Source organism: Jaculus jaculus, chromosome 2, assembly GCF_020740685.1.
Source record: "Jaculus jaculus isolate mJacJac1 chromosome 2, mJacJac1.mat.Y.cur, whole genome shotgun sequence".
Classification (NCBI taxonomy): Eukaryota; Metazoa; Chordata; class Mammalia; order Rodentia; family Dipodidae; genus Jaculus; species Jaculus jaculus.
Window position 1 is genome coordinate 104,906,565 of NC_059103.1, and position 27,196 is coordinate 104,933,760.

Consider the following 27,196-nt stretch of genomic DNA (forward strand, 5'->3'; position numbering starts at 1 on the left):
CTACCTCTGGTATGTTAAAGGATAAAATGCTCTTTGAGGACTAAGATTGTATCCCTGTGCACTCCTTGCTGACACAGGTCTTGCTGCTCTGCTGTCCTGAGTACTGGACCTGAAAGGAGACTTGGGTTTGCTGAAATAATCCATAACAGGTATTTTCAGCTTGCTTCTTCTTATAAACAATGGGGACTTGTGCTCAGCACCTGAAATAAAACAAGAAAATCTAAATAAGACAATAATTGAGACACTAAATATAGCTTCTACCTTGTTTCAGTAGCAAATAATTTAGGATTTAAAAAAATCAAGAAAAAAAAAGGAAGAGGAGGAAGATAAAGAGAAGAAAGAAGGGGAAGAGGAGGAGGAAGGGGAGAGAAATTAAACACAAATTAAGGTTAGGTAAATCAGAAATACCTAAACTGTTCTGATCTTTCTTACCATCTGTTCACCATTAATGAGTTGTTTGTTCAAGTACATGTACAGTGCATTCTTACACTCTTAGAAGCAAACACAATTTTCATAGGAATGACTTGGGGATAGGTCAGTGGAATAGGCAAGAACTGAGTAAGAGAAATATCTATGGGCCTTACACATAAAACAAGAATAGAAAAGCGATTTAAAACAGATATTCTGGGCTGGAGAGATGGCTTAGCGGTTAAGCGCTTGTGTGTGAAGCCTAAGGACCCTGATTCAAGTCTCGGTTCCCCAGGTCCCACGTTAGCCAGATGTACAAGGGGGCACACACGTCTGGAGTTCATTTGCAGTGGCTGGAAGCCCTGGCAAGCCCATTCTCTCTCTCTCCCTCTATCTGTCTTTCTCCCTGTGTCTGTCGCTCTCAAATAAATAAATTAAAAAAAAAATGAACAAAAGAAATATTTAAAAACAGATATTCTTGTAAGACCTTTCCAAAGCTTACATGGTTACACCCAAATAGGACAAGGTTTGGGGAAGATACTGAATACCACAATAGATGGATACAAAGGAGTATAGTTTGGAATTTTTATACAAAATTTTTTTTTCAGGGCTGGGGAAATTGCATAGTGGTTAAGGTGCTTGCCTGTGAAGCCTAAGGACTCAGGTTCAATTCCCCAGTACCCATGTAACCCAGATGCACAAGGTGGCACATGCATCTGGAGTTCATTTGGAGTGGCTGGAGGACTTGATGCACTCTTTCCATCTCTATCTGCCTCTTTCTTTCTTACACTCTTAAATAAATAAATAAAATACTAAAAAAAATTTTTTCTAGATATCTAGGCAGGGTGAAATATACTGAAATATACAAAAAGGCTATAATGAAGACATAAACTGACTAGAAGCCATAACTATAATAATTGTATAGTCATAGGGGTGATAGGAGAAGCCAGATACAATAGACTACCAGTGGAGTGAGAGAAAGGCTAGACTTTCAAATTTCTGAACTATATTTACTATTGCTTGTTAGCACATAGAGCTGTTTTGTGTTGTTAAGCCCCAATGGAAATTGATGGGGTCTAGAGTGACCCTCCCCACAGGGAACCCTACTTGATTACCATCTCATTCCTGGTGTGAGGGAAACTTGAAGAGATAAGATAGGTTTTTATTTGAGGTTTGTAGGTATACCTGATAGCTGATCTACAGTCATCATTTTTATGCTTGGTTTAATGGTAAAAATGGCCAAACCTACAGGATTCTTCAGTTGGGTTATTCAGGAACTATGTAGGATTTTCAACAATTATGTCCAAATTGTAGGCTGATGCTGTACTTCCAATGTTCCTATTTCAGCTGTATCCTATGATAATGGTTTGTGGGATTACAATTTTATTTATTACTCTGGTTGGTTTCATTGACAGTGAAATAACTTAACTCCACAACAGCTAAGCTACAAAGATCTGAGTCTTTTTGTAGGCCAATGCAAGATTTCCTTCTCCATGAACTGGTGTCACCACACTTAAGAGATCTTAATGTACTACTATTTTGCTTTTCCAAGAGTGATTTGCCTCTAATGACACTCTGCATTTTGAAACAAGGACATATTTATGTCAGACTTATCTTTGTAAAATTCAGCAGATGCTGTCCTTGAAAAGTGGTGGTGGAAATCACTTGAATTTTATGGATTTTCCTTTAAAAGCACAGATACTTAAAGTTTTTGTCCCCTGAATCATTGTTAGTACTTACTGGTTTCCTATACCGACTCAGTAATTATCACAAACTGTACTTAACCTTGCGATACTGCCTTATTTCCATCGGATTCTTGACTTGACGTTCTAAATCAGTTGGAGAAAGAAAAAAAATATGAACATGAAAGACTATACATCAACAAGCTCACGTAGTATCTGTCTTAAATATGGTACCTCAGTGCTTTGTTCAACTTTACTTAGCAATGAAAACTTCTTTCTTTGGGCAAATACATAATGTGTGTATCATACACTAGTCACTAAAGAAAGGATGACCTTTTTTTTTTTTTTTTTGGAAATCACATAAAGGTTTAATGTCAGCCTCTAGCAACAAGTGTGTGAAAGGAAACAATAAGAAAGTGCAGGAGAATTCATTTTAACAAGTAGCTGACCCCCAAAAATCAGATCCTATTCCAAGACATCCAGGCTTGCTGCAAACCAGTCTGAAGGGAATCCTTTAATTTGGAACAAAACCACATTATCATTACCTTGTAATTGGTCATTACCCACAATCTAATGAGCCTCCCACAGAGTGCACATCATACTGACCACCCGGTACTCCCAAGGCAACTGGCTGGAGGACCCCAGGATCCTTTTCTGAACAAGCCCCTACTCCTTCGCTTCTCTCTTTCTTTCTTTTTTTATTTTTATTTTTATTTTTTAAATTTTTATTTATTTATTTGAGAGCGACAGACACAGAGAGAAAGACAGATAGAGGGAGAGAGAGAATGGGCGCGCCAGGGCTTCCAGCCTCTGCAAAGGAACTCCAGATGCGTGCGCCCCCTTGTGCATCTGGCTAACGTGGGACCTGGGGAACGGAGCCTCGAACCGGGGTCCTTAGGCTTCACAGGCAAGCGCTTAACCGCTAAGCCATCTCTCCAGCCCGCTTCTCTCTTTCTTGCTCTTAGATGAGCTGTTCTCCTTCTCCTTCCTGGAGCCTGCGGCATTGCGGGAGGCCTTAGCCGCCTTTTCTGAGCCCTTGGGAGGAAGGGCAGCAACCAGGCCCCGTGCATTGGCACCATCTCCTGAGCGACCCTGCACCTCTTTCTTGCTTGCTGCCCCCTCGCTCGGAGTGAACAAGGAAGTCCCTGGAGTGGGTTTGCTAGTGTCTTTGCCACTCTTATTCCTTTTGGATTTGCCTTCCTTCCCTTGAGGACCTGGCACTGGGGTCACCAAACTTGATGTTGTCTGGTAGTGTGGCCACAGCATTGGGAGCTGGTATCCCCACCTCCTTTGAGCCTGACATTTCCAGTTTCTGCTGGTCCTTTTCCAGATCGGCGTCCAGGTCAATGATGAGATTCCCTACTCCAATGTCCCATTCATCCCCACTGTCGTATGTCTCAACCGGGTTTGCATCCACTCCTTTCCCTCCGGAGGCTCCACTGCTCAAGGACATCTTAGAGTCAACCGCCCACCACAAGATTCAAGGCTCTTCCTTGCCCCCAGCTTTCCTATTTTCAGCTTCAGCTATGTCCTCAGACCTGCCACCTTGGTCAGTACATGTCCACAGGACAACATCATTGCTCCTGGATATATGATAATACTTCATTTTCTTATGGAATTGTATTGACAAACACCAGGGCTTCACACCATATGGAATAGAGATTGGCCGCGCGGCCGGTTCCCTGGGAGCCGCCTCCGGCCGCAGGGGTGGGGGGGAGCCCCCAAGGATGACCTTTAATATCACCTAATTTTATGGAAACTTTATGGTAGAAGCAAATTCTAATATAAACTAGTCTGTATCATAATTCTTCTTAATGTGACATATTCTGTTTTTGCAATATTCACTTTCTGTGACCTTGAGTTTAACCCAGCTTTTAATTTTAAAACAGCAAGATTTTTCTCTCCAAGTTTAGGTCACATTCTTTTGACATAATGTTACACGCACACAAAAATATGGGTTTGTTTTGTGTTGTGTTTGGAACAGGATCTTCTTAAGTTGCCTATGTTAATCTTAAAGCTGTAAAGCTCTTGCCTCTGCCTCGAGTGCTAAGTGCTGTGTGCTAGCATATCTGTGTTTGCTCTACTACTGAAATTGCTTGGTTTAAGAAATTTTTCTTCTGAGAAAAATATCCAACTATCTTAGGTGTTATTTTTCTCTCTATAACCTCCCAGGAATGTGGCAGAGAAAATTAGGTCAAGCAATTTACTTTTATCTTCATTGTTTTGTGCAAAAACAAGTCCTAACCATATCAGTTAAGTTTCCATTATGGCTTGCACTTTTAGTTAAACTTTTTAAATGCTCTGTATTTTCTAGGTGTTTATTTTTACTAGCCTTTAGGAGACAGAGAATTTTCCTCAAAATAAAAGTTATTGGATTAAGAAGACAGCTTCTGCCAAAAAATTCTCGCCGGGCGTGGTGGCGCAAGCCGGGTGTGGTGGCGCACACCTTTAATCCCAACACTCAGGAGGCAGAGGTAGGAGGATCGCCATGAGTTCGAGGCCACCCTGAGACTACATAGTGAATTCCAGGTCAGCCTGGACCAGAGTGAGACCCTACCTCGAAAAAAACAAAACAACAACAAAATATTCTCAATAGTCAAGTTGAGAACAATTTTCATATTATGTTTGTGCAATTGGAAGAAAACAAAAATAAATTGCAGTCATTTGCTGCATAGAGGCCTATACCCTCAACATGCACAGCAGTTTGAAAGATAAAACAAGATGATTCAAAGTCTCAGGACACTGCGTACCCCCCAGGTTATAACCTCTTTAATTACCTGGGTGGTTGGTATCCTTCTCTAGCTTCGGACAGCACCTTTGGTTTTGCAAGTGATTTTGGCAGTGACTTGCCTTTGGTGGGTGATGTAACTGCAGGTGACTTTGTAGTCACTACTGCTGATTCTGCTGAGGCGTTTCTTCTTTGGTGAGTCAGCAGGTTAATCTCAGCCAGCTCCGAATGAACCATAGCCGATACCCACTCTTTTTCTAATGAGAAAGGTAATTGGGGAACATGAAGGTTGTTGTTTTCAGATTGGCTGGAAATCCAGGGTTGATTCCTTTTCATGTTTTTATATTTAAGGTAGTGCACAAAGTAATGGATTTCATTATGACATTGTTGTGCATATAACACAGTTTGTCCTTATTCATCCTCTCCCACTTCATTCTCCCATTTCCCATGCTCCCCTCTTGCTGGTTTCCACCTCTTCCCAAAGAGTACCCCCTTCTGCTATCATACCACGTGTATATGGTTCTTTTATCTAGCATCCCAGCATGAAAGATTGGCAACCTGCTTTCTTGATAGATACCTTTGTGTGAGTAAGCATTTCTGCAGAAAAGTTGGTGCACATCAACCTAATGTTTATTAACTTATGAAAGTATGGAATGCCCAGGGTCATCCCTTGAGTACAAAAGCAGCCTTACAGACTACAGCTAAAATTATGAGAATACTTATGCAACATACCTATACAAAATTAGTACAATGGTATTCCATTAAAATACAAGTTGATAGTTAAATAATAAAGAGTTATAAGCATGACTCAAAAGATATATATCAATGTGCTGAAATTATACCTGTTGTAATTTTATTGATTCTTCGTGTTCTTTCTTATCTCCCTTGCCCCCTGGTTTATCTGTGTTTTTTTCTCTCCCAACAAATAAGCATTTATTATTTGTATAATTAAATTTTACATTCTTTAATAAAGAAAGGAGAGAGAGAGAGATTTTCTCCTCCAAGTAGTTCTAAATTTCCTGAAAAATAGTCTTGAGTTCCTGGAGTAAGGCACTACTTCCAGAATTCTCCCCATGTAAAACATTATCCTATCCCTAGCATGCCGGTACCTGCACAAAGTAGTGCAATGATTCCTGAAGGTGCTCCTCAGACTAGCATCACCTGGGAACTTGTTGGAAATACAGGTTCTCAGGACCTACTAGGAGGGGTTCCCTCAATTGGATGATCAGCTCGGTTTGAGAATAGCTGCTGTGTACCACGTATTGCTGCCCTGCTTGGAAATGGCAAGTATTGTCGTGAGATAGGCCAGGGAGAACCCCAAAGGAGGCTAAGAGATGATGAATTCAATGGCTTGGGTTAAAACTGGCAGAGTCTGAAATTTGAAAAGCTGTGCTACTGACATCCTTACAAAAGTCTCTTTGTTTGCAGTTCATAGTGGGCCAGAGGACAGTTCAGGAGAGCCCTGAATAGTGTGGAACTTGAAGGAGATGCAGAAACCAGATCTAACTGAGAACTATTTCATTATCACCCCAGTGTTTAATTTTAGGAACTATCTTTGGATTCACTGAATGACCAACATGCATGTGTGTGGGTATTGATTCTAGTATGAAAACACTGGGAAAATAATATCTCAATGTTAGCTTTGTAAATCCATACAGGATTTGTATATTACCAGTCTTTGGCAATAACCTGAGCTCAGTGTCTACAAATGCTTATCTCACTCTCACCTTTTGTTCTTGCATTAAGCAGCCATTGTAGAACTTCTGCCAGAGAATCAGTATGTAAAATGCCACAGAGCTTTTCTAGGATCTGACAGAGAACATTAGAGTTACATACTGAGGAAATAAATGGTACAAGGTTTACAATTTCTCCTTTTCTTTAGAATCTCATCTTCCTAAACATCATTCTCTATGAATTATGCCCAGGTCAATTGGGATTGAGTTTGGGAGCTGAATTTGTATGTGATTGTGTGTGTACATACGTCTGTATGCAAGCACGTGCACGTGGGTAGGATGGGTAGTGTGATATGTCTGCCTGTGTATGTGCTAAAGCAGCACCATGTGAGGCACCTGTAGGGATTGGAAGAGAATGTCAGTTGTCCCCCCTCTGTCACTTACCTACCTGTTTTTTTCCTTGAAACGATTTCTTACTGGTTCTGAGCTTGCTGTTTTGTGACCCCCCCAACGATTCTCCTCTTTCTGTGCCCCACAGTACTGGAGCTGTATTGGAGCTATCTGTTTGCATCGCTGCTGGGGAATTGAACTTAGGTGACCTCAGGACCCTCGCAAGCCCTCATGCTTGTGCAGGAAGTGCGATTAACTCTGAGCCATCTTTCCAGCCCCCAGGAGCCACATGGTGACACCAAGTGTCACCAGTCCAAATAATTGTTATGGTCTGTTCAGTTTCAACATCTTACTAAAATTCACTTGTTTTGTACCATTGATCGTTTACCACTGCACCATGGGGCTCTAGTGGAAATCAGCTAGTCATAGCACTGGCCCACCTATACTGCTTCTCTCCATACCTTGGGTGAAACGAATGCACCATGAGGTTCTAGTGGGGATCTGCAGGTCACAGGATGGGCCATATACACAGCACCGCTCCATAGTGTGGGTGAGAGCGATGTAAGCTGAGCTCCTGGACTGCACCTCAGTTCTTTGAGTACAGTGATGGGCCCAGGAAGACAGGAATACAAATCCTTTTAGTCAGTGAGAATCTTTCCTTGAGGTTGTATGTTTTCTTTCTTTCTTAACTTGAAACTACCAGGTTCCTGCCTCTCACATCATCCTTCACTTATGCAGGATAGAACTCTAAACAGGCATCCTTTTGTCCTTTAAACACTTTAAAAATGTCATTGCATTGTCAGTCTTCCTGCTGCAGTCATATTGATCACTATGTGTCGTGTGCTTTCTTTCTCTTTCTGCTTTCAAGATACTTGCTTTGGTTTTCAGCAACTGCTTTATGATATGCTTATGATTCCCTTTGTGTTTACACTTTTGTGAGCATTAGTTTCTATCAAATTTGGGAAAATATTAGCAATTAGTTCAACTATTTTTTAAATTTATTTTTCTTTTTGAAAAGCGGTATGGCCTAACTTGAGCCCAGGCTGACCTGGCACTCACTCTCTAATCCCAGCCTGGCCTCAAACTCACAGCAGTCTTCCTATCTTCCTACCTCTGCCTCCCAAGTGCTGAGATTAAAGGTGTGCACCACCACACATGCCTTAAATGATTTTTTAAATTTTTTATTAATTTATTTAAGAGTCAGAGAGAGAGAAAGAGAGAGAATTGGGTGCATTAGGGCCTCCAGCCACTGCAAACGAACTCCAAATGCATGCACCACCTTGTGCATCTGGCTTACATGGGTCCTGGGAAATCAAACTCCGGTCCTTAGGCTTTACAGGCAAGTGCCTTAACCAGTAAGCCATTTCTCCAACCCCTCTATTTTTGTGTTTTAATCTTTCCTCTTTTGGGGAACTCCAATTACACATGTTGTAAAATTGTCCATATATTCTCAGGTCAATTTAGGTTTTGTTAATATTTTCATACTTAATTTGGTTACTTTTCATTGCTCTGTTTTCAAGGTTATTTATGTTTTGTTGTGCAGTGTCAAAGGTATTATTCAGCACGAATACTTTGGTTTCAAATAGTATATTTCTCAATTATGAAAAATCCTTTTGGTCTTTCCTATGATTATTTTTATCCATTTCCCTTTGATAACTCATTGAGTTCATCTTTTTTTCCTATAAATCCTTTAAAATATTTTAAACAAGTCTTTTAGCACCCTCCCTGTTAATTGCTACATCTGTATTATTTCTATGTGTCTTTTTTGTCTCTTCTGGTTTGGGTTATAAAATACCATTCCTTGCAAGTCAAATAACTCTTTGTTGTAGATGTACTTTGTATTTGCCCACTGGGGTGAGCATGTTTTCCTTTTAAAAGATACTGAGTTCTGTTCTAGAAGATAGTTAGTGTACTGCTAAGTCAGTTTTATCTGTTGACTACAGTGTTAACAAACCCTGCTCTGTGATTTTCTGGGTCTCATGCAAATTCCTGGTATAGTAAACAACAATTTTTAAGCTCTTTTTCCTCCCATCCACTTTTTTCTACCAGTTGTCTGCATCTTACCTTGTGTATGTAAAGCTTAATTTTGGACCAAACACTCAATAGGATAAATAGATTTCTGCAGTTCATTCCTTACATCGATCACTCTCCTACAGCATCTTACTTTGCAAATCCCAGCCACCTCCACATTCTCTCATGCTAACCCCTGTCTTCTCTGCTTGGAGAAGTCACTACTACTTGGGTTTTACTTCTCTGTACCACAATTAGCAATGTGCCTCAGACAGAAGACTGGGTTGAATGTTGAACCTCCAATTTTCTCTTCTCTATATGGTCATAAGCCTGTATTGTTTGTATCTAAGTATCTAAAAACAGTTGATTTAAACCTTCTTCCCATTTTTTTTTAACTTTTTATTTTTTTAGTACAAGACTATCTGAGCCTGACCTATTGTTTTAAAGTCACAGTCCCTTGCCCACATTTTTACTGCTTCCACCCCCCCCCCCAAAACTCACGGCTAGTGACTTTTTTTGGTGTGTTCATGCCATTTCCATTTATTTCCATTGTATTTAATAAACCTGCCTCTTACTTTTATTTCCTGATCCAGATAGTTTGGTATGCGTACGGTCTTCTCTTTGACATCAGTCTTGGTGTTCATCACCTCCGAGGAGCAGGAGCCAGCAGTAGAGTATGCCTGTGGAGGTGATAGTGGCTTTTTGGCTTCAATTTCTTCCTAAATAAAAGGTATAATATACTTAGTATTTATTTTCTTTCTTTCTTTCTTTTCTTTTTTTTTTTTTTTTTTTTTGAGGTAGGGTTTCATTCTAGTTCAGGCTGACCTGGAATTCACTATGTAGTCTCAGGGTGGCCTTGAGCTCACAGTGATCCTCCTACCTCTGCCTCCCGAGTGCTGGAATTAAAGGCATGTGCCACCACGCCAGGCTATACTTAGTATTTCTTTTTCCACCTTAGCTTTAAACTTAAATATAAAATATTTACGTTAATTTTAAGGGTCCTTTGAACTCTATAAAACATTTATATTTAGAGACAAAACAGTAGCAACATACTATTAACTTTTGGTAAAATAAATTAAAGCCCTTAATGAAGTATTAAGATAATTCTAAATATTTAGTGTGTAACCTTTATTCATATTGTAGTTCCAGAAAACAACCAACTCCTGCCACATGAGATTTGTGTTGAGTTGGAAAGATTTCTCTTTTGTGACCAGGAAAAGGCAGCTGACAGGTTTAATATTTTGTCTATGAAGTAATTTCATTATGTAAACTGTGGCTTCATTGCTCTGCTAAATGGCAGCTAAGAACTGAAGACTTAGGAATACAATCCAATTTTGTTCATTTGATTAGCTAAAAGAGGAAATAGGAAAGTCATGAGGCAATTGGCAGCTGGTAGACATGCACATTTTCTTGACTTGGGTGCTAGTTTCCCAGTTGTGCCTATGTAGTTATCAAAGTTCATCAAACTGCACATTTTGGGTAAGATACACAATATTACAAAACATGGTGACATTAAGAAAGACTTGAAGCCGGGCGTGGTGGCACATGCCTTTAATCCCAGCACTCGGGAGGCAGAGGTAGGAGGATTGCCATGAGTTCAAGGCCACCCTGAGATGACAGAGTTAATTCCAGCTTAGCCTGGACCAGAGTGAGAACCTACCTCGAAAAACCAAAAAAAAAAAAAAAAAAAAAAAAGAAAGACTTGAAAGATGGAGTAAGTAATAGAAGTCAAACTAAATAGCTGTACATAGCTGTTCTTTACCTTTTTAATTACTAAGGGATTGTCTGTGGAAGTTTTGAAGCACTCGTTGGCTTTTCTACATGGCTCTGAAACAAAATTCCAGAAAATATATTTAAATTAAACCAAAAGAGAATTTCTGTTACATACTATATGTGTTAATTTCCAATATAGACGAGAGTCTATCTGAATTTGAACTCAGAGATGTGAGTACATATTAGGAAGCTTGAAAATGGATTGGCTTAAACATAAGTACATTTATGTTCAAAATTAATTGTGACCTGGAGAGATGGCTCAGTTGTTAAGGCACTTGCCTCCAAAGTCTAATAACCTAGGATCAATTTTCTAGTATCTACATAAAGCCAGATGCATAAAGTAGCACATACTTCTGGAGTTTATTTGCAGCAGCTAAAGACCCTGGTGCAACCTTCTCCCCTCTTTCTCCTTGCAAATAATAAATAAAAATATTTTTAAAAGAATTCTACCCTCAGAAGGATGGGGGTGGTGGAAAGGGAGCATAAATAGTACAACCCTCTTGAAATATGACCAACATACAATAGGTTTATACAGTAAAGTTCACAATTAATAGAAACAATAAAAATACATGGTGGCGCATGTCTTTAATCCCAGCACTTGGGAGGCAGAGGTAGGAGAATTGCCTAGTGTTTGAGGCCACTCTAAGACTACATAGTGAATTCCAGTTCAGCCTGGGCTAGAGTGAGACTCTACCTTGAAAAACCAAAAATAAATGAATAAATAAAGCAAAAAATGAATTTTAATCCCAACACATGATAATGTGAAGCATTAAGGCACACATGCTAGACAAGTCTGTACCATCAGGCTATAGTCCCAAATCTGTTTTCACTTTTAATTTTTTTTTTTAATTTTACCTTTAGAAAGAGTAAGCAAGAGAGAGGGAGATAGAGTGAGAGAGAATATTGGTGTACCAGGGCCTCAGCCTCTGCAATTGAACTCCACATGCTTGTGCCACCTAGTGGGCATGTGTAACCTTTCACTTGTCTCACCTTTGTGAGTCTGGCTTACATGGGATCTGGAGAGTAGAACATGGGTCCTTCGGCTTTGCAGGCAAGTGCCTTAACTGCTAAGCCATCTCTCCAACCCCTCACTTTTTATTTTGAGACAGGTTCTCACTAAATTTTCCAGGCTGGCCTTGAACTTGTGATTTCCAGTCTCAGCTTCCCAAGTAGCTTGGATTGCAGCTATGTACTGGTAGGCCTGGCTACTGAAAGCTTTCTTGATCTGGCTAAACTGATTGAAAAAGTGTGTATCTCATTATAAGATGTTTTTCTCTGTTTCATATCCATATAACTTTCATTTTCTCTGATTAACAGAAAATTTGTTTCATTTGAGCTGAAGACAGAAGGAGATTTGTATTTAGATATAATCACATTCTTTATTTTCTTGTTTTTTCTGCTTTTCAACCCTACTCTTCATTAGACATTTAACTAAACCCCTCTCAGTTACCCTTATACCATCCAAAACTTTGCTTGATATGAACTTCTTTTTGTATTAACTTAAGGGTATTTTCCATGTAAATGATACTATCTCTTTTGCCAAAGCCATAGTTACCACAACAATTTTTTTTAATTTTTTTTGTTCATTTTTATTTATTTATTTGAGAGCAACAGACAGAGAGAAAGAGAAACAGGCAGATAGAGACAGTACCACAACAATTTTTAAGTGAAAAGTTTTGTCCATAATCCTAATAGAGACTGAGTTCATTTGTTCTAGACAAAGAAAGATAGTTTAAAGTTATTTTCTAACACAATGTTACAGCAGTTGAATATTACATTAGTCTTTACTGTTGGACATAATAAGCAAAATTAAATAATATAGGGATTAAGAATATATCATTGTGTTTAGATGTACTGGAGCTGTGAGCTCTGGTCCTGATTCCATTGTCACTCTGATAACAATACATGGGACATGACCATCCATTGGAGACGTAGCCTTTAATACAAACAGAAGTAGAGTTGGGAGAACACTTCCACTCATTTACTATTACCACATTCTTGAGGCTAAAGATTAGGCATTGGGCTGCTGCCACAATCAGAAAACCAAGCTAGCTTCTGACTTTGCCTGTTGACACCTGTAAATCCAGATTCTGAATGCCAGACATTGTGGAAGGAAAACCCCATCATATGGGATAACAGATGAAAATGTGCCCTGAAACCCACAACCACACACAAATGTTTCTAGGTTGTAACAACCAACTTCCATGAAGAAGCTCTATTTTGCAAATGTAGCTTTCAAGTTTCTATCTACATAAGAAAAGACACCAGAAATAAGGTGGACTACCTAGGTTCCTTCATTCCCATAAGTGAGGGAGGAAGGACTCTTGAACAAATAAAATGGCATATGTGAAGACCTGAGAGTGGTATGTGGTTGGCACATAGTAAGCCTTCTACACAGGACTACTCTGCCTCTGTTTAAAAATATATGAATTTTACTGCATTATACCAAAATAATTTTATATGCTATGAAAGTTTTAGTAATAGCACATAATTCATATGAATTTAATTTTTATCATACAAAATTCTTCTGTTTACCCCTTGGATTTTGGCACAATTTACCTTTAATAAAGTTAATCAGCCTCCATATTCATTAATAGATTGATTTATTTACTAACCATATTCTTGTGCATGGAAAACAAGATGTCAAAACCACTGAAAGCAGTGTCACACGGAGACATGAGTCATGTAGGGAAGAAGTATACATGCATTTCCATCCCTGTTTTGTTTACTGGACCCAGTTTTTTTCTGTCATAGTTTCCTGTCAGTGTGGGCTAGCCATTCACATCCAGTATCTAAATTAGCTACTAAGTAAACTACTAAATAAGCTTTTTTTGATGCTTTGGCCAATTGCTTAAAAGAAGCATCTTAAAGGAGGGAAGAGTGATTTTGGCTCACAGTTTGGGAGGATACAGTCCCTCACGATGGGAAAGAAACGGTGGTAGGAGTGAGGCAGCTGCTGCCGTCGGGAAGCACAGACAGATGAATGCTGGTGCACAACTGTCTCCACATTTTCTCTTTTTTATTCAGTCTTGGATCCAAACCCATAGAACGGTGCTGCCAGCTTTTGAGGTGAGTCTTCCCTCTTCACCTAAACCCCTCTGGAAACACCCTCGCAGACACACATTGTCACCCAGGTGATTCCAATTCCATCCAAGCTGACAATAACAGTAATAATATTTAATAGCATGACTGTCCTACTAAATTTGGATTATAAAACTAAATTTTCTATAATGAGTAACCTATTTCTTTTCTTTAAAATATTTTATTAATTTTTAAGTAGAGAGAGACAGACACAGAGAAGGATAGAGAGAGGGAGAGAGAATAGGCATGCCAGGGCCTACAAATGCTACAAATAAATTCCAGATGCATGTGCCACTTTGTGCATCTGGCTTTATGCGGGTACTGGGGAATTGAACTTGGGTCTTTAAGCTTTACAGTCAAGCTGCTTAACTGCTGAGCCATCTCTCCAGCCCCAAATTACCTATTTCATAGTGAGAAAATGTTTTGCTTTTGTTTAAAACTCACTGCAATTATTTTAACACCGAGTTCATGTGTGTAAGAGGCCTACGGAAATATTCCATTACTTTACTGGAACAGGCTCACCAGACTGAGGCCTTGGAGGTGTTTTGACACTGATTAAAGCTGGTGACAGTCCTCGGGCAGGACTCTCCGGGGCTGCAGTGCTGGATGGGTTACAGCATTTGGCAGGTGGTGTCTCATTCTTCTCTGCATGGTTAAACACACCAGTGCCACACAATGTTCTCAGCGGGATCTCATCATCATTCACAGTACAGATTGGAATGTTGTTTAAACCTGGGAGAATAGGATTAAAAAAGAAAAACTAGATTAAGTTTTTATCAGATTTTCATTGAATCAATGACACTTTTCAAGCAGGTATCATTAAATGTCCTCAAAATTTCAGACTTCCTGCTTTATGAATTACTTTGTATCAGATACTTTCTCATTGCTGGAACAAAATACCCAACCAGCAATAGCTTATAGAAGAAATAGGGTTTGATTTGGTTAAGGGTTTCAAGGGGAAGTTTTATCATGAGGGGAAGGTATGACAGGCCAGAGCAGGAAGCCCATGTTACATCTCCTCTGAGACAGGAAACAGAGAATGAAAAATTAGTTGGCAGGACCAAATTAAAAAAAAAAAAAAAACAAAACTCAAGGCCTGTCCCCAATGAGAATTTGCCCAGAAAGTCTCCAGTTCCTAAAGGTTCCACAACCTTCCAGAACAGTGCAACTAGCTGAGAATCAAGTTTTCAAACACATGAGCCTACAGGGGACATTTTACATTTAAACCACCACATTCTACCTTTGAGCTCCATAGGATTCATGGCCATCTCATGATGCAAAAACATTCAGTCCAACTTTAATTCAGTCCCCATAATCTTCAAAAATCTCAACATTCTAAAAATCCAGACACATCTAACTCAAAGCAGTCTCTTAACTGTGAGCCTTTTAAAATTAAAACACAAGTTACATACTTATACAATAGCACAAAATAAACACTGCTGTTTAAAAAGGGAGGAATTAAGGCATGGCCAGGACAGATTGGATCAAAGCAAGACTGAAACCAGCAAGACAAACACCAAATCCTGCAGCTGCAGGTCCAGTATCTGGACTATAAAAGGCTTGGCTAGCTCCACACCCCCTTAGTTGTGCTGCCTGTGGCCTCTCTTGTGGGCCAGCTCTACTTCAAGCCCACAGCTCTGGAGGGTGTCCTATGGTCCTGGCACCTCCAACAGCCTGGGGTCTCTATTGCAACTTAAGATTCACCTTTATAGCTTTACTCTGGGGCTTCCCAGTGCTTCCATTCAGGGCCTCCAATTCTGCCACACATTACTTGGCCTTAGCTGCAATCTGGGACCTTGGTGTAATACTCTAACTACTCCATGACCCTTTACAGCATGTCCTTTCACGTCTCCAAGACCAGTACCATATAGACCATGCTGTTATGTTCTACTGTGAACTTTGGTGCCCATGGGGCTCAGGTGAAGCAGCGTCTGTATGCTGACCTTGTCAGCCTCTGGTGCTGACAGGGAACTCACACATTTTCACTACAGGTCTTTTCCTTTTAAAGCAAATTCTGTTTTCACTAGCTACAGCCTATTATCCCAGTCCAGAGCAGTAGGCATCTTTTTAATAGTAGCAATCTCTATAACAGTAACAGCCAAAGCAGCTGCAGTTTCCTTACCTGGGACTTTGAACTTGCTCACATTTCCTTCTGTGTCAACCTCACATTTTCCATCTTTCTTTTGGATTTATAATTTTTTATTCTGTCTTGCATTTTTCTACAGTTCTTATAATTCCATCCTTGTCTAAATATTCATGAATATTTTTCATATTGAATTATAACCTTTCTTACTTTCCATACTTTAAAATATGCTTCCAGTTGTGTTTACATATCACAGTACATAATTTATATGAAATTGAAAATGTGAATATGTTTAAGAATTATATTGCCTCCCCTTAGATAGGGAATTATTCCTGTTCATAATTCTTTGAAAGACATCTTTCTTTGTTGTTGTTGTTGTTGTTTTTGAGGTAGCATCTCACTGTAGTTCAGGTGGACCTGGAATTCACTATGTCATCTCAGTGTGGCCTTGAACTCTTGGCAATCCTCATACCTCTGCCCCCTGAGTGCTGGGATTAAAGGCATGTACCACCATGCCTGGATGCATCTTTCTTTTCTTTAAAATTTTTTTTGTTCATTTTTATTTATTTATTTGAGAGTGACAGAGAGAGAAAGAGGCAGGGAGAGAGAGAGAGAGAGAGAGAGAGAGGGAAAGAATGGGCATGCCAGGGCTTCCAGCCTCTGCAAATGAATCCAGATGTATGTGCCCCCTTGTGCATCTGGCTAACGTGGGTCCTGGGGAACTGAGCCTCGAACCGGGTTACTTAGACTTCACAGGCAAGTGCTTAACCGCTAAGCCATTTCTCCAGCCCCTTCCTTTTTTTTTATTATTAGTTTTGTACTCAATGAATACAGTCAAGTTGGTACCATTGTTAGCCTCCTCTCAGACTACCCCCCTCTGCAAGGACCCTCCATATTATGAAATATGGGTCATGCATTTTCGGTTAGCCATCACGGAGACATTTTCCATATCTTTTTGCTCTATAATTTGCTCTTTTACTGTAGATATGAAAAAGAGCAGCTAATGCCATGCCACAGATTCAATGTTTCTCAGCTTTAAAATTTACTCTGCCACCTATCTTAGTCCATTAATTTTAAATTCAGCCACACTCAAGTTCTCAGGATAGGGCCAGAATGAAGCCAGTTTCTTTGCCAAAATATCACATGCACTGCTGCTAGCCCAGTTCCTGATAGAGTCCTTATTCCCCTCTGAAATGTCATGAATCACTCTTCCATTATCTACATTTCTCTCAGCCTTATGCTCTTTTAAACTCCCATGAGAATGGCTCACTAACTTCTGCTTACCACATTGTGAAGCTTCTCTAATCCAAAGTTACCAATTATGCCATATTTCTCCTGCAGTTCCAAAAGCCTAGGAACCACATGGTCAGTTTTACTGTAGGAACAACCCCACTCTTAGTACTAATTTTCTATATCAGTGTTTTCTCATTGCTGGGACAAAATACCTGACAAGAAGCAGCTTATGGAAGGAAAGGAGTCTAATTTGGCCTACAGTTTCAAGGGGAAGTTCAAGCAGACTTTAAGACAACATGTCTCAAACAGAATAAACTTATTGATAATTTAATAAGTATTTATGAGAATAGAATTAGGTCTTTCATACTAAGCATTTGAGTATTTGCAACATGATTATAAAAGTTACCCTTGGGGGCTGGAGAGATGGCTTAGCGGTTAAGCGCTTGCCTGTGAAGCCTAAGGACCCCGGTTCGAGGCTTGGTTCCCCAGGTCCCATGTTAGCCAGATGCACAAGGGGGCGCACGAGTCTGGAGTTCGTTTGCAGAGGCTGGAAGCCCTGGCACGCCCATTCTCTCTCTCTCCCTCTATCTGTGTTTCTCTCTGTGTCTGTCACTCTCAAATTAAAAAAACAAAAAAAAAAGTTACCCTTGGGGCAAAATCATGAAATGAGTTGTAGCATCCTGATCCTAAATATAAGTTTAAAGCATGCATTGATTCTTACACAAGCACTCCTCTTTGAGCCTCCCTCTGTTCTCCCTATCAGACTTTCCCAGTTACCAGACCTTCCAGCATTGTCATGGGTATCCTCAAAAGATATCTATTCAAATGAGTGTGTATATTTGTATGTGAGCATATATTACTATGCTGGCAGGTCCTGTAGGGGACTTATAGACATAAAAAATCAGTCCATTCCTGCCAACAGTTTTTTTAAAAAAAATTTAAAATTTTTATTTATTCATTTGAGCGAGAAAGAGAAAAAGAAGGAAAGGAGGAGAATAGGCACACCAGAGCCTCCAGCTGCTGCAAATGAACTCCAGTTGCATGGAACAACTTGTGCATATTGCCTTACATGGGTCCTGGGGAACCCAGCCTGTGTCCTTTGGCTTTGCAGATAAGCACCTCAACCACTAAGCAGCCTCTCCAGCCCATGCCATGTGTTATAAAGTTATTCAAAACATAATGTTAAATAAAATACAGAAGAGGCATTTATCAAGCACTTTTAAGTAAAATCAGAAAAACAAAACCTATAAGCAGTTTAGAAATAGTTCTTCCTCATATGAAAAGTATTCAATGTGAGTTTTGAAGCTACCTTCCTCAGATTTGACCAAGCCAATACCATATGTTCCAAGGGAATTTAGGACTCCTTTATCATGACATCTGTATTTTCCTCCTTGGCCTGAATTTACCTAATCTCCTTGAGGAATCAGTTTTACTTATTTATTTATTTTGAGGCAAGTCCAACAGACTGCCCCCCCCCCCTTTTTTAATGAGAGAGTAATAGCAAGAGAGAGAGAGAATTGGCACACCAGGGCCTCCAAACACTGTACTAGAACTTCAAACATGTGTACCACCTTGTGCATATGTGTGACCTTGCACACTTGCATCACCTTGTGCTTCTGGCTTATGTGGGATCTGAACAGTCGAACATGGGTCCTTTGGCTTTACAGGGAAGTGTTTTACCACTAAGCCATCTCTCCAGCCTGAAGAATCAGTCTTTGACAGTCACCAAGGCATCCACTCTTAACTCATGCTTCCTGCTGCTAGGTCCCTCTGTGCTTCCCAAATCTCTACCCTAAGCTTCATCCTCTGCTCTCTGCCCATTCCCCATCTCCTTCCACTTGGATGATTGAAGTGATAATGTATCTGGAACTCTGTGGTGAAGCTCAACTTCCCTCTACTTTCCATAATATTGCTGGAATGTCATCAAAAAGATTTAAATTAGCTTACAAAATATGTTTCCTTATAACATTGAAAACCCATGTACTTTGCTCATATTCATCCCCTATTACCTTATTTTGTCACCCCTTCTTTCTGTCCCTTTCTTTTCAGCAAATAGTTCCCTTTCTACTTTCATGTTTTATATATATTTAACTCAAATTCCACATATGAAAGAAAACCTGTAATATATTTTTTCTAATCCTGTCTTATTTTGTGTAACATAAAAATCTCCAAATTTATCCATTTTCCTGTAAATAATTTAAAATTATTAATTTAACTAGTAATTAATTAAGTAAATTTAAAATAAAATTACACATAATTTTATTCTTATTTGTGGTTGAATAAAGCTCCATTGTACACATACACTACAGTTTCTTTATTCACTTATCAGTAACTGCCATCTTGGATACTTCCATAACTTGGGTGTTGTGAACAGTGACACAGTAAGCCTGTCTGTACAAGTATCTCTGTGAAATATGCACTTCCTGTAGTTCCTTCAAGCTTCTTCCCAGGAGTGGCATGGTTGGATCATGTTACTTCTGCTTTTAGTTTCTGAAGCTCTAAACTGATTTCCATAATGGCTACACTAATTTGCATTATCATTAGCAATGTATTAGGGTGTCCCCAACCCACATATTTCCTGTTGTCTATTTTCTTGATGACTTCTATTCTGACTAGGTGAAACAGAATCTCAGTGTAGATTTAATTTTCTCCTCTTAGTTAAGGATATTGAATATTTTTCATGCAGTTTTTGGCTACTTACATTTCTTTTGAGAACTATCTGTTCGATACATTTGCTCATTTATTGATTGGATGATTTGATGTTTAGATGTTTAATTTGTTGAATCTTTTATTTTAATCTTACATATTAATGTCCTGTCAGATGTATAGTTAAAAAAGATTTTCTCTCATTCTGTAAACTTTCTCCTGTTTATGTTCTTTCCTTTCCTATACAGGCATTTTTTGATGTGATGCAATCTCATGTTAATTCTTGTGATTATTGTCTGGTGTATTGGAGTACTTTTCAGAAAGTCTTTGCTTATGCCTGTATCTTGAAGTGTTTTTCCTATATTCCTCTATCACTTTTAATGATTTAGGTCTTATGTCAAAATCTTTGATCCACTTTGAATTAATGTTTTTCTTTTGCTTATTTTTATTTTCTTATTTGAAAGCGACAGAGAGAGAAAGAGGCAGAGAGAGAGAATGGGCATACCAGGGCCTCCAGCCAGTGCAAACAAACTCCAGATGCATGTACTGCCTTGTGCATCTGACTTACATGGGTCCTGGGGAATTGAGCCTCGAACCAGGGTCCTTAGGCCTCACAGGCAAGCACTTAACCGCTAAGCTATCTCTCCAGCCTACTTTGAATCAATGTTTTTACAGAATGAGAAATAAGAATCCAGTTTCATTCTACACATAAATATTCAGTTGTTCCAACACCATTTTTTTTTAAACAGGCTGACATTCCTCTAATGTAGGTTTTAGGCACCTTTATTGAAAATAACGTGGCTGCAGCCGTTTGAGGTTCTTTGTCCTCTGCTCTATTCCATTGGTTTGTGTGTCTGGTTTTGTGCCAATCCTGTGATGCGTTTGTCACATGGCTCCACAGCACAACTTGAAATCAGGCACTATGTCACCTCTAGCATCACTTTTTCTGCTTAGATTGCTTTGGCTATTTGAGATCATTTGTACTTCCGTATAAATTTTCAGGTTTTATTAGTTCTGTGAAAATGTCAGTGGAGTTTTGATAGTGATTAAATCTGTAGGTTGCTTTCAGCAACTGCTTTTAGTAACATAAACATTTTTCACAATATTAATTCTGTTGTTCTATGAGCATAAAAGGTCTTTCTACATTCTAATGTCTTCTTCAATTTTTTCAGTTTTTTTAAGTTTTCATTGTAGATATATTTCACTTCCTTGGTTAGAGTTATTCCTCTAACTAGGTATAGGTATTTAATTCATTTATTTGTTGAGGTAATTATGAAATAATTTTGTCCTGATTTCTTTCTCAGTATATTTGTAACTGATATGTACAAAAGTTACTGAGTTTCGCATGTTGATTTTGCACCCCACTTTGTTAAGTGTGTTTCTCAGATAAAGGAATGTTCTGATGGTGTCTAGGGTCTTTTTAAGTTTAAGACCATATTATCTACAGTTAGGGAATAATTTGACTTATTTTCTTATTTACATTAATTTATATTATCTCTTCCCTTATTTCCCTGAATAAACATTCAAGACTATACTGAATACACGTGGAGGAAGTGGACATCATGTGGGGTTCCTGATTTTAGAGGTAGGGCTTTCATGTTACCCATGTGGTATAGTGCAGGCTATAGGTTTGCCCTACACAGCTTTTACTATGTTGAGGCTTGTTCCTTGTATTCATAGACTCCTCACAGTGTCATAAAGATGTGTTGAATGTTGCCAAAGACCTTGTTTGCATTTATGAAGATTATTGGGTGATTTCTGCTCCTATGTCCATATATATAGTGTGGTGGTTTGACTCAGGTATCCCCCATAAACTTAAGTGCTCTGAATGCTAGGTTCCCAGCTGGTGGCCATTTTGGGAACTGGAGCCTCTTGGAGGGGATATTTTGTGGGGGCGTGGGCTTATGGGTATTATAGCTAGCTCCAGCTCCCCCTTGCCAGTGTTTGGCCCACTCTCCTGTTGCTGTTGTTGCCCTGATGTTGGCTAGGAGGTGATGTGCACCCTCTGCTTATGCCATGGTTTTCCCCTGCCATCAAGGTCCTTCTCCTGGAGTCTGTAAGCCAAAAGAAACCCTTCCTCCTACAGGCTGCTCTTGGCTGGGCGTTTTCTGCCAGCAACATGAAGCTGACTATAACATATGGTATACTCCATTTACTGATTTGGATATGTTGATCCATTTGAACCACCCTGTAGTTAAACCAATTTGATCATAGTATATGATCTTTTCCATGTAATATTGAATTCACTTTGCAGATACTTTATTAATAATTTTGTCATCTACACTCAGCACTGGAATTGGCCTATAGTTTTATTTCATGTTATGTTCTCATCTAGTTTTGGTATCCAAATAATGCTGGCTTCATAGAATGAGTTCTATAGTGTTCTTTTCTTTCCAGTGTATGGCATAATTTGAGGAGTATCAATGTTAGTTCTTCTTTAAAGTTCTGGTAGAATTTGGTAGTGAATCCATCTAGCTTTGGTCATCTCTTTTTTGGGAGACTGCTCCTGTTTTAATCTTAGTATTTATTATTAATTGATTTAAGTTGATTTAACTTTATTAGGCCATAGGACTTTAGGAGGTTTTTTTTTTTTTTTTTTAAGATTTACAGAATGCTTTTTTTTTAAATGAGCCTTCAAATTCTTCCCTAGTGAGCCTCTGTATTTCATTTATATTTTTATGATGTCACCTTTTAATGTCTAATTTTAATAATTTTTAAAAAATATTTTTATATTTTATTTATTTATTTGAGAGAGAGAAAGAATAGGTATTCCAGGGCTCCCAGCCACTGCAAACGAACTCCAGATACATGTGACCCCTTGGCCATCTGGCTTACATGGGTTCTGGGGAACTGAACCCGGGTCCTTTGGCTTTGCCATCTCTCCAGCCCCTAATTTTAATAATTTTGTATTTTCCTTCCACATTTTTTCAATGAAGCTTATGTTTTCAAAGAACCAACTCTATTTCATCAATTCTTTGTGTTGTTCTTTTCATCTATATTTCATTAATTTATACCCAATACTAATTTTATGTTTGGCTTGTTCTTACTTTTGTAAGACCTTAAAGTGCATCACTGAGTTGTTTATTAGAGTTCTGTCTGGGTTTTCAAATATGTACACTCATAGCCAGAAGCTTCCTTGTGGAATTGCCTTTGCTGTACCCCAAAGTTAAGTTGTGTTTCCATTTCTTTTCATTCCAGGATTTTTGTAGTTGCCTCCTTATATAATCATGTTTTAAAAATTTTTTGTTTACTTTTATTTATTTATTTGAAGGCAATGGACAGAGAGAGAGAGAGAGAGAGAGAGAGAGAGAGAGAGAGAAGGCGCACCAGGGCCTCCAGCCACTGCAAATGAATTCCAGACACATGAGCCCCCTTGTGTATCTGGCTAACAGGGGTCCTGGGGAATTGAACCTCCAACCGGGGTCCTTAGGCTTCACAGGCAAGCACTTAACCACTAAGCCATCTCTCCAGCCCTATAATCATGTTTTAAATAAAAGCACTTCCTCATGGACACACACCTACTGGGCAACTAGAGTAGAATTTAAGTCTCTGTTAAGACATGTTGATGGCTCTGACTTATCTGGGTATAATTAAAACCTTCTTTCCTTCTGTAACAATTTAGCACTTCCTACATGACCACCAGTCCAATAAACTGAGATAAGTTGTGAGAAAAGCAAATACACTTCCTGGGTTTCTGGAGCTCAGTTAAGTGCAGGATGTCTGATATTGAGAAAGAGCTGAGGAGAGGGTGGAATGAAAGAGAGAGGGATAGAAAGGAGGGAGAAGGGTGATAGAGAGAAGCAATAGTAATTGCCATAGTATACGTGATGGTGAATCTCCACCTACCTAGATCTTGCCTTCAGAACCAAGGTTCTCAGCTCTCTAGCTGATCAGCTAATATGGTTCATGCCAAGTCCTTGTTAGAGAATTGCTGTCAGCTGAAGGGAGCTTCAGTGGAAAACAGCTCTACCACCAAGTGGCCTGCTATAGGAAGTTACAGAGCCTGGAGTCTGCATGGAACTGAGACACATTTAAAGAGCCATTCCAGCCACACTGTTGTGTCTTCACATTCTCCTTCTGTGCTACTCTGCTTCCCTTTCTTCCCGTGTAGGTGCTCTTCTCAAAAGCACTCTCCAGTAGAGCGCCTTCACGCAAGTTTTCATCCCAGAATCTGGTCCAAGAAAAGTTCTCTAGTGGGAAATATGGGACACTGAAACAATGTCTTAGGGAAATCTAAGATTGAGGATATGAAGCTTGGAAAATCTCTTTGAAGTGGTGTTTAAGCCAATCTCTGAAATAGGAGAAATAGCAGTTCCTGGGGGAGCTTTATGGAAGAATGTAAAAACTCCAGACCTTGGAAAAGGCTTGTTACATGCTCAAGGAACTTGGACACGTGCAGAATGGTTTATGTGTATGTGGGAGGGGTATGTGAGATGCCACATTGTAGGGAACACTTTAGTTAATGTTAGAATAAACAGTGTTATCCTGAATACATAGAAAACCTCTGAATGAGTTTTAGTAAGGCATTTAAAAAGGTGAATTTACATTTTGCTGTGGTCTTTGCAGTGGCTCCATGGAGAATGTATTGGATAAGGACAATTGATTTGTTTTCCATTATTTCCATCCATGACCATCCTGATTATGTCTGTTGAATTTGTTAAAATACAGATAGTGGTAACATTAGCACAATTCATGTGGAATGTGCGACAGCCAGAATGCAGTAGGCTGAGTAGTAGCTGAGAGGTAAAGGAGTGAAAACCATGATATGGACACCTCTTTTGATTGTGATGGAATGTAATATATTCTCAACCTCCATTCCACTTATTTAGGTCCCTCCGCTCCACATGCTCCACACTAGGCATATCTATCTTTAGCTCAGTTTCCCCATTCTCTTTTCCCCCTTAACAGTGTTGCCTTAACTTCCCTGTTCATACAATAACCATACTGTAGGTATTACTGTTATTTTACAAAGCAGTCTTGGAAAGGCAGTCTTGTTCCTAAGGCCAGTCTCTTGCTTATATTTTCACTCCAAATAAGTGTGTTTTGAATAAATGGGTGGATGGGTAGATAGATGACTGAGTGAATAAACAGCTCATGAATATTCATAGTTTAAATCACTCATATGTTGGTGACTCCTGAATGTACATGACTTCCTATTTGAGCTCAGTCCCAGCTTGCCAATGGGTAGACCATTTGCATTTGATGCCCGGTGTTCTGCAAGGTAGCATGTATCCCACTGAACTCAACTTGTTGTCTGACTAGCATGTGAACTCCATGAGAAGGGACATTTGCTGTTACACATTCACTATTACATCTACTGCACCTAGAACTTCAGCTTCTCCCTCCTGGCACTCCTATTTTATTAAAAGCACATATTCTTCTCGTCATAATAAACTAGGGTGGGGAAAGGGAAAAAGGGCAGGTTTGTGCTTTTCCTCTTCACAATGTCCTATTCAGTTACCAGGGATTTACATAGCCTCATAGACTATTGTTGCTTAGCTACGAGAACACAACAAGGGTGCTTATCCACATGTGTTTGGACAAGTGTGGCAGCCTCTTAATTTTCTTCTTTATTTCTAGGCTCTGCCCTTTTCCAACAAAAGATAGATCACTTTTATTGTGGAAATTATTATTTTAAATTATTTATTTATTTGCAAGTAGAGAGAGACAAAGAATGACAGGGAGACAGTGAAAGAGAATGGGCCCATCAGCGTCTCCAGCTGCTACAAGCAAACTCCAGATGCATGCTCCACTTTGTACATCTAGCTTTACATGGATACTGAGGAACCAAACCTGGGTTATTAGGCTTTGCAGGCAAGTGCCCTAACCACTGAGAAATCTCTCCAGTCCCCAAAATTACTTTTTAATTGACATTTCTTTAAAAATATTTATTTATTTGAGAGAAAGAGAGAGAGAGAGAATGGGAGCACCAGGGCCTCTTGCCACTACAAACTCCAGATGTAGTCTCAACATTGTGCATATGGTACTAGGGAATTGAACCTGGGCCATAAGTGCATTTAGCAGCTGATCCATCTCCCCAGGCCTATCATGGAAATTATAATCTTATTTTTTCTGTCACCTTAGAAATATGGCATACTTCCATCTGTTAGGTGATCACTATAATATCAATTCTTATTTAGGAAGTGCTGTAGTCAGCTCCACGTTGCTGGAAAGAATACCTAACCAGACACTTTTTATGGGAGTAAGGGATTTATCTCAAACTTACAGATCCGGGGAAAGTTCCATCAGTGGTGGAAGAAGCTGCTTCCATACTTCTATACATCCAAGCAAAGGGGGAAAAACAAAAACAAACAAACAAACAAAAAAACCTACAGCAACCAATCACCAACAAGCAGCAAGCAGGAACCCAACATAGTTCAAAATGCTCTTTCCAGACCTTTGAGCTGTAATCGTATCTGCCCCCAGGGACATGTCCTCCAGCAGATTGCTGGAGACTTAAACTGGAAGTTTAACCATAATCCAAAACACCGGGGGCTATGGGGAACAGACGTTCATATTCAAACCACCACAGAGAATGCTGTGGCTCTCATAGCAATATGAATCTCAGAGTGAGACCTAAGGGTCTGTTGATTAAGCCCGGGAGAGCTGAGGTTGCTCCCATAGCTACTCTGCCAGGAGTGAAATGATTAGATCATTTTGTACAGTCCCAGTGACTGTCTCCTTTCCATGTACTTAATAACCTTGAGATCCCTACTCAAAATATCATTCCCCTCTAGAACTCAAAATACATTTAGAAAATCTATACATTTTTATTCTTTCCTACCAGCTAAGTTGAAAGAAAACACTACTAATGTTTAATTTTTCAAGAGGCCTGCTGCATTAAATTAAAGCAAAAACAAGGACGAGGGAAAGAAAGACAGGAAAGGCAGCAGAGAAATGGAAGGCAAAGTACAAGACGTGCTTTTTAAGCTAGGGATGTGGCTTAGTGGTTGAGTGATTGCCTAGCATGTGCAAGACCCTGAGCTCAATGCTCAAGATTCTCATCATGTACACACACACAAGATTTCTTTAGAGTTTACATTTAGCCCGCAGATGCTAGCATGGCTGAACACAGAGATACAATATTAAAATAATTTTAAGGCAACTGATCAATGCTGTTCTGAGTTCCCTGAGTTACCCCTATGGCTGCATTTTGGCCATTTCTCCAAGCCCTTGTCCTAATAATTAAGCAGTCTACAGGCTAATGTCTAGTAAGGAAAGTACCTGCATACCATCACAGGCTCTGGTGTCTGGCTCCATGCCTTATCAGTGGGTGAATATTGTAAAGAACCCACCAGAATCATCAAGTAGAGTATGTATGGAGGAGACAAGGTGTATGGAGAAGAAAAGTCCCATTACCTTTGATGTGGCACACTCTTCTGGGATGAGGGGTGTGCCTGACTAGAAAACAACTTCCATTTCCACCCATAATGTAGCTGCCTGTGCCCTCAAGCTGAAGAGCTGATGAGGGTCTGAGGTTTGGGATCAT

The 27,196-nt window shown here is 39.4% G+C and overlaps 1 protein-coding gene across 1 annotated transcript; it reads right to left on the reverse strand.

Moving 5' to 3' along the window:
- C2H4orf17 (chromosome 2 C4orf17 homolog) lies at positions 1 to 27,196 on the reverse strand. Its single transcript, XM_045143532.1, has 8 exons — positions 27,067 to 27,196; positions 14,268 to 14,477; positions 10,654 to 10,718; positions 9,467 to 9,610; positions 6,546 to 6,627; positions 4,868 to 5,075; positions 2,194 to 2,237; positions 1 to 200 (listed from the first exon to the last, which is right to left on the reverse strand). The coding sequence occupies exons 1-8, from the start codon at positions 27,194 to 27,196 to the stop codon at positions 1 to 3; spliced, it is 1,083 nt and encodes a 360-aa protein (XP_044999467.1).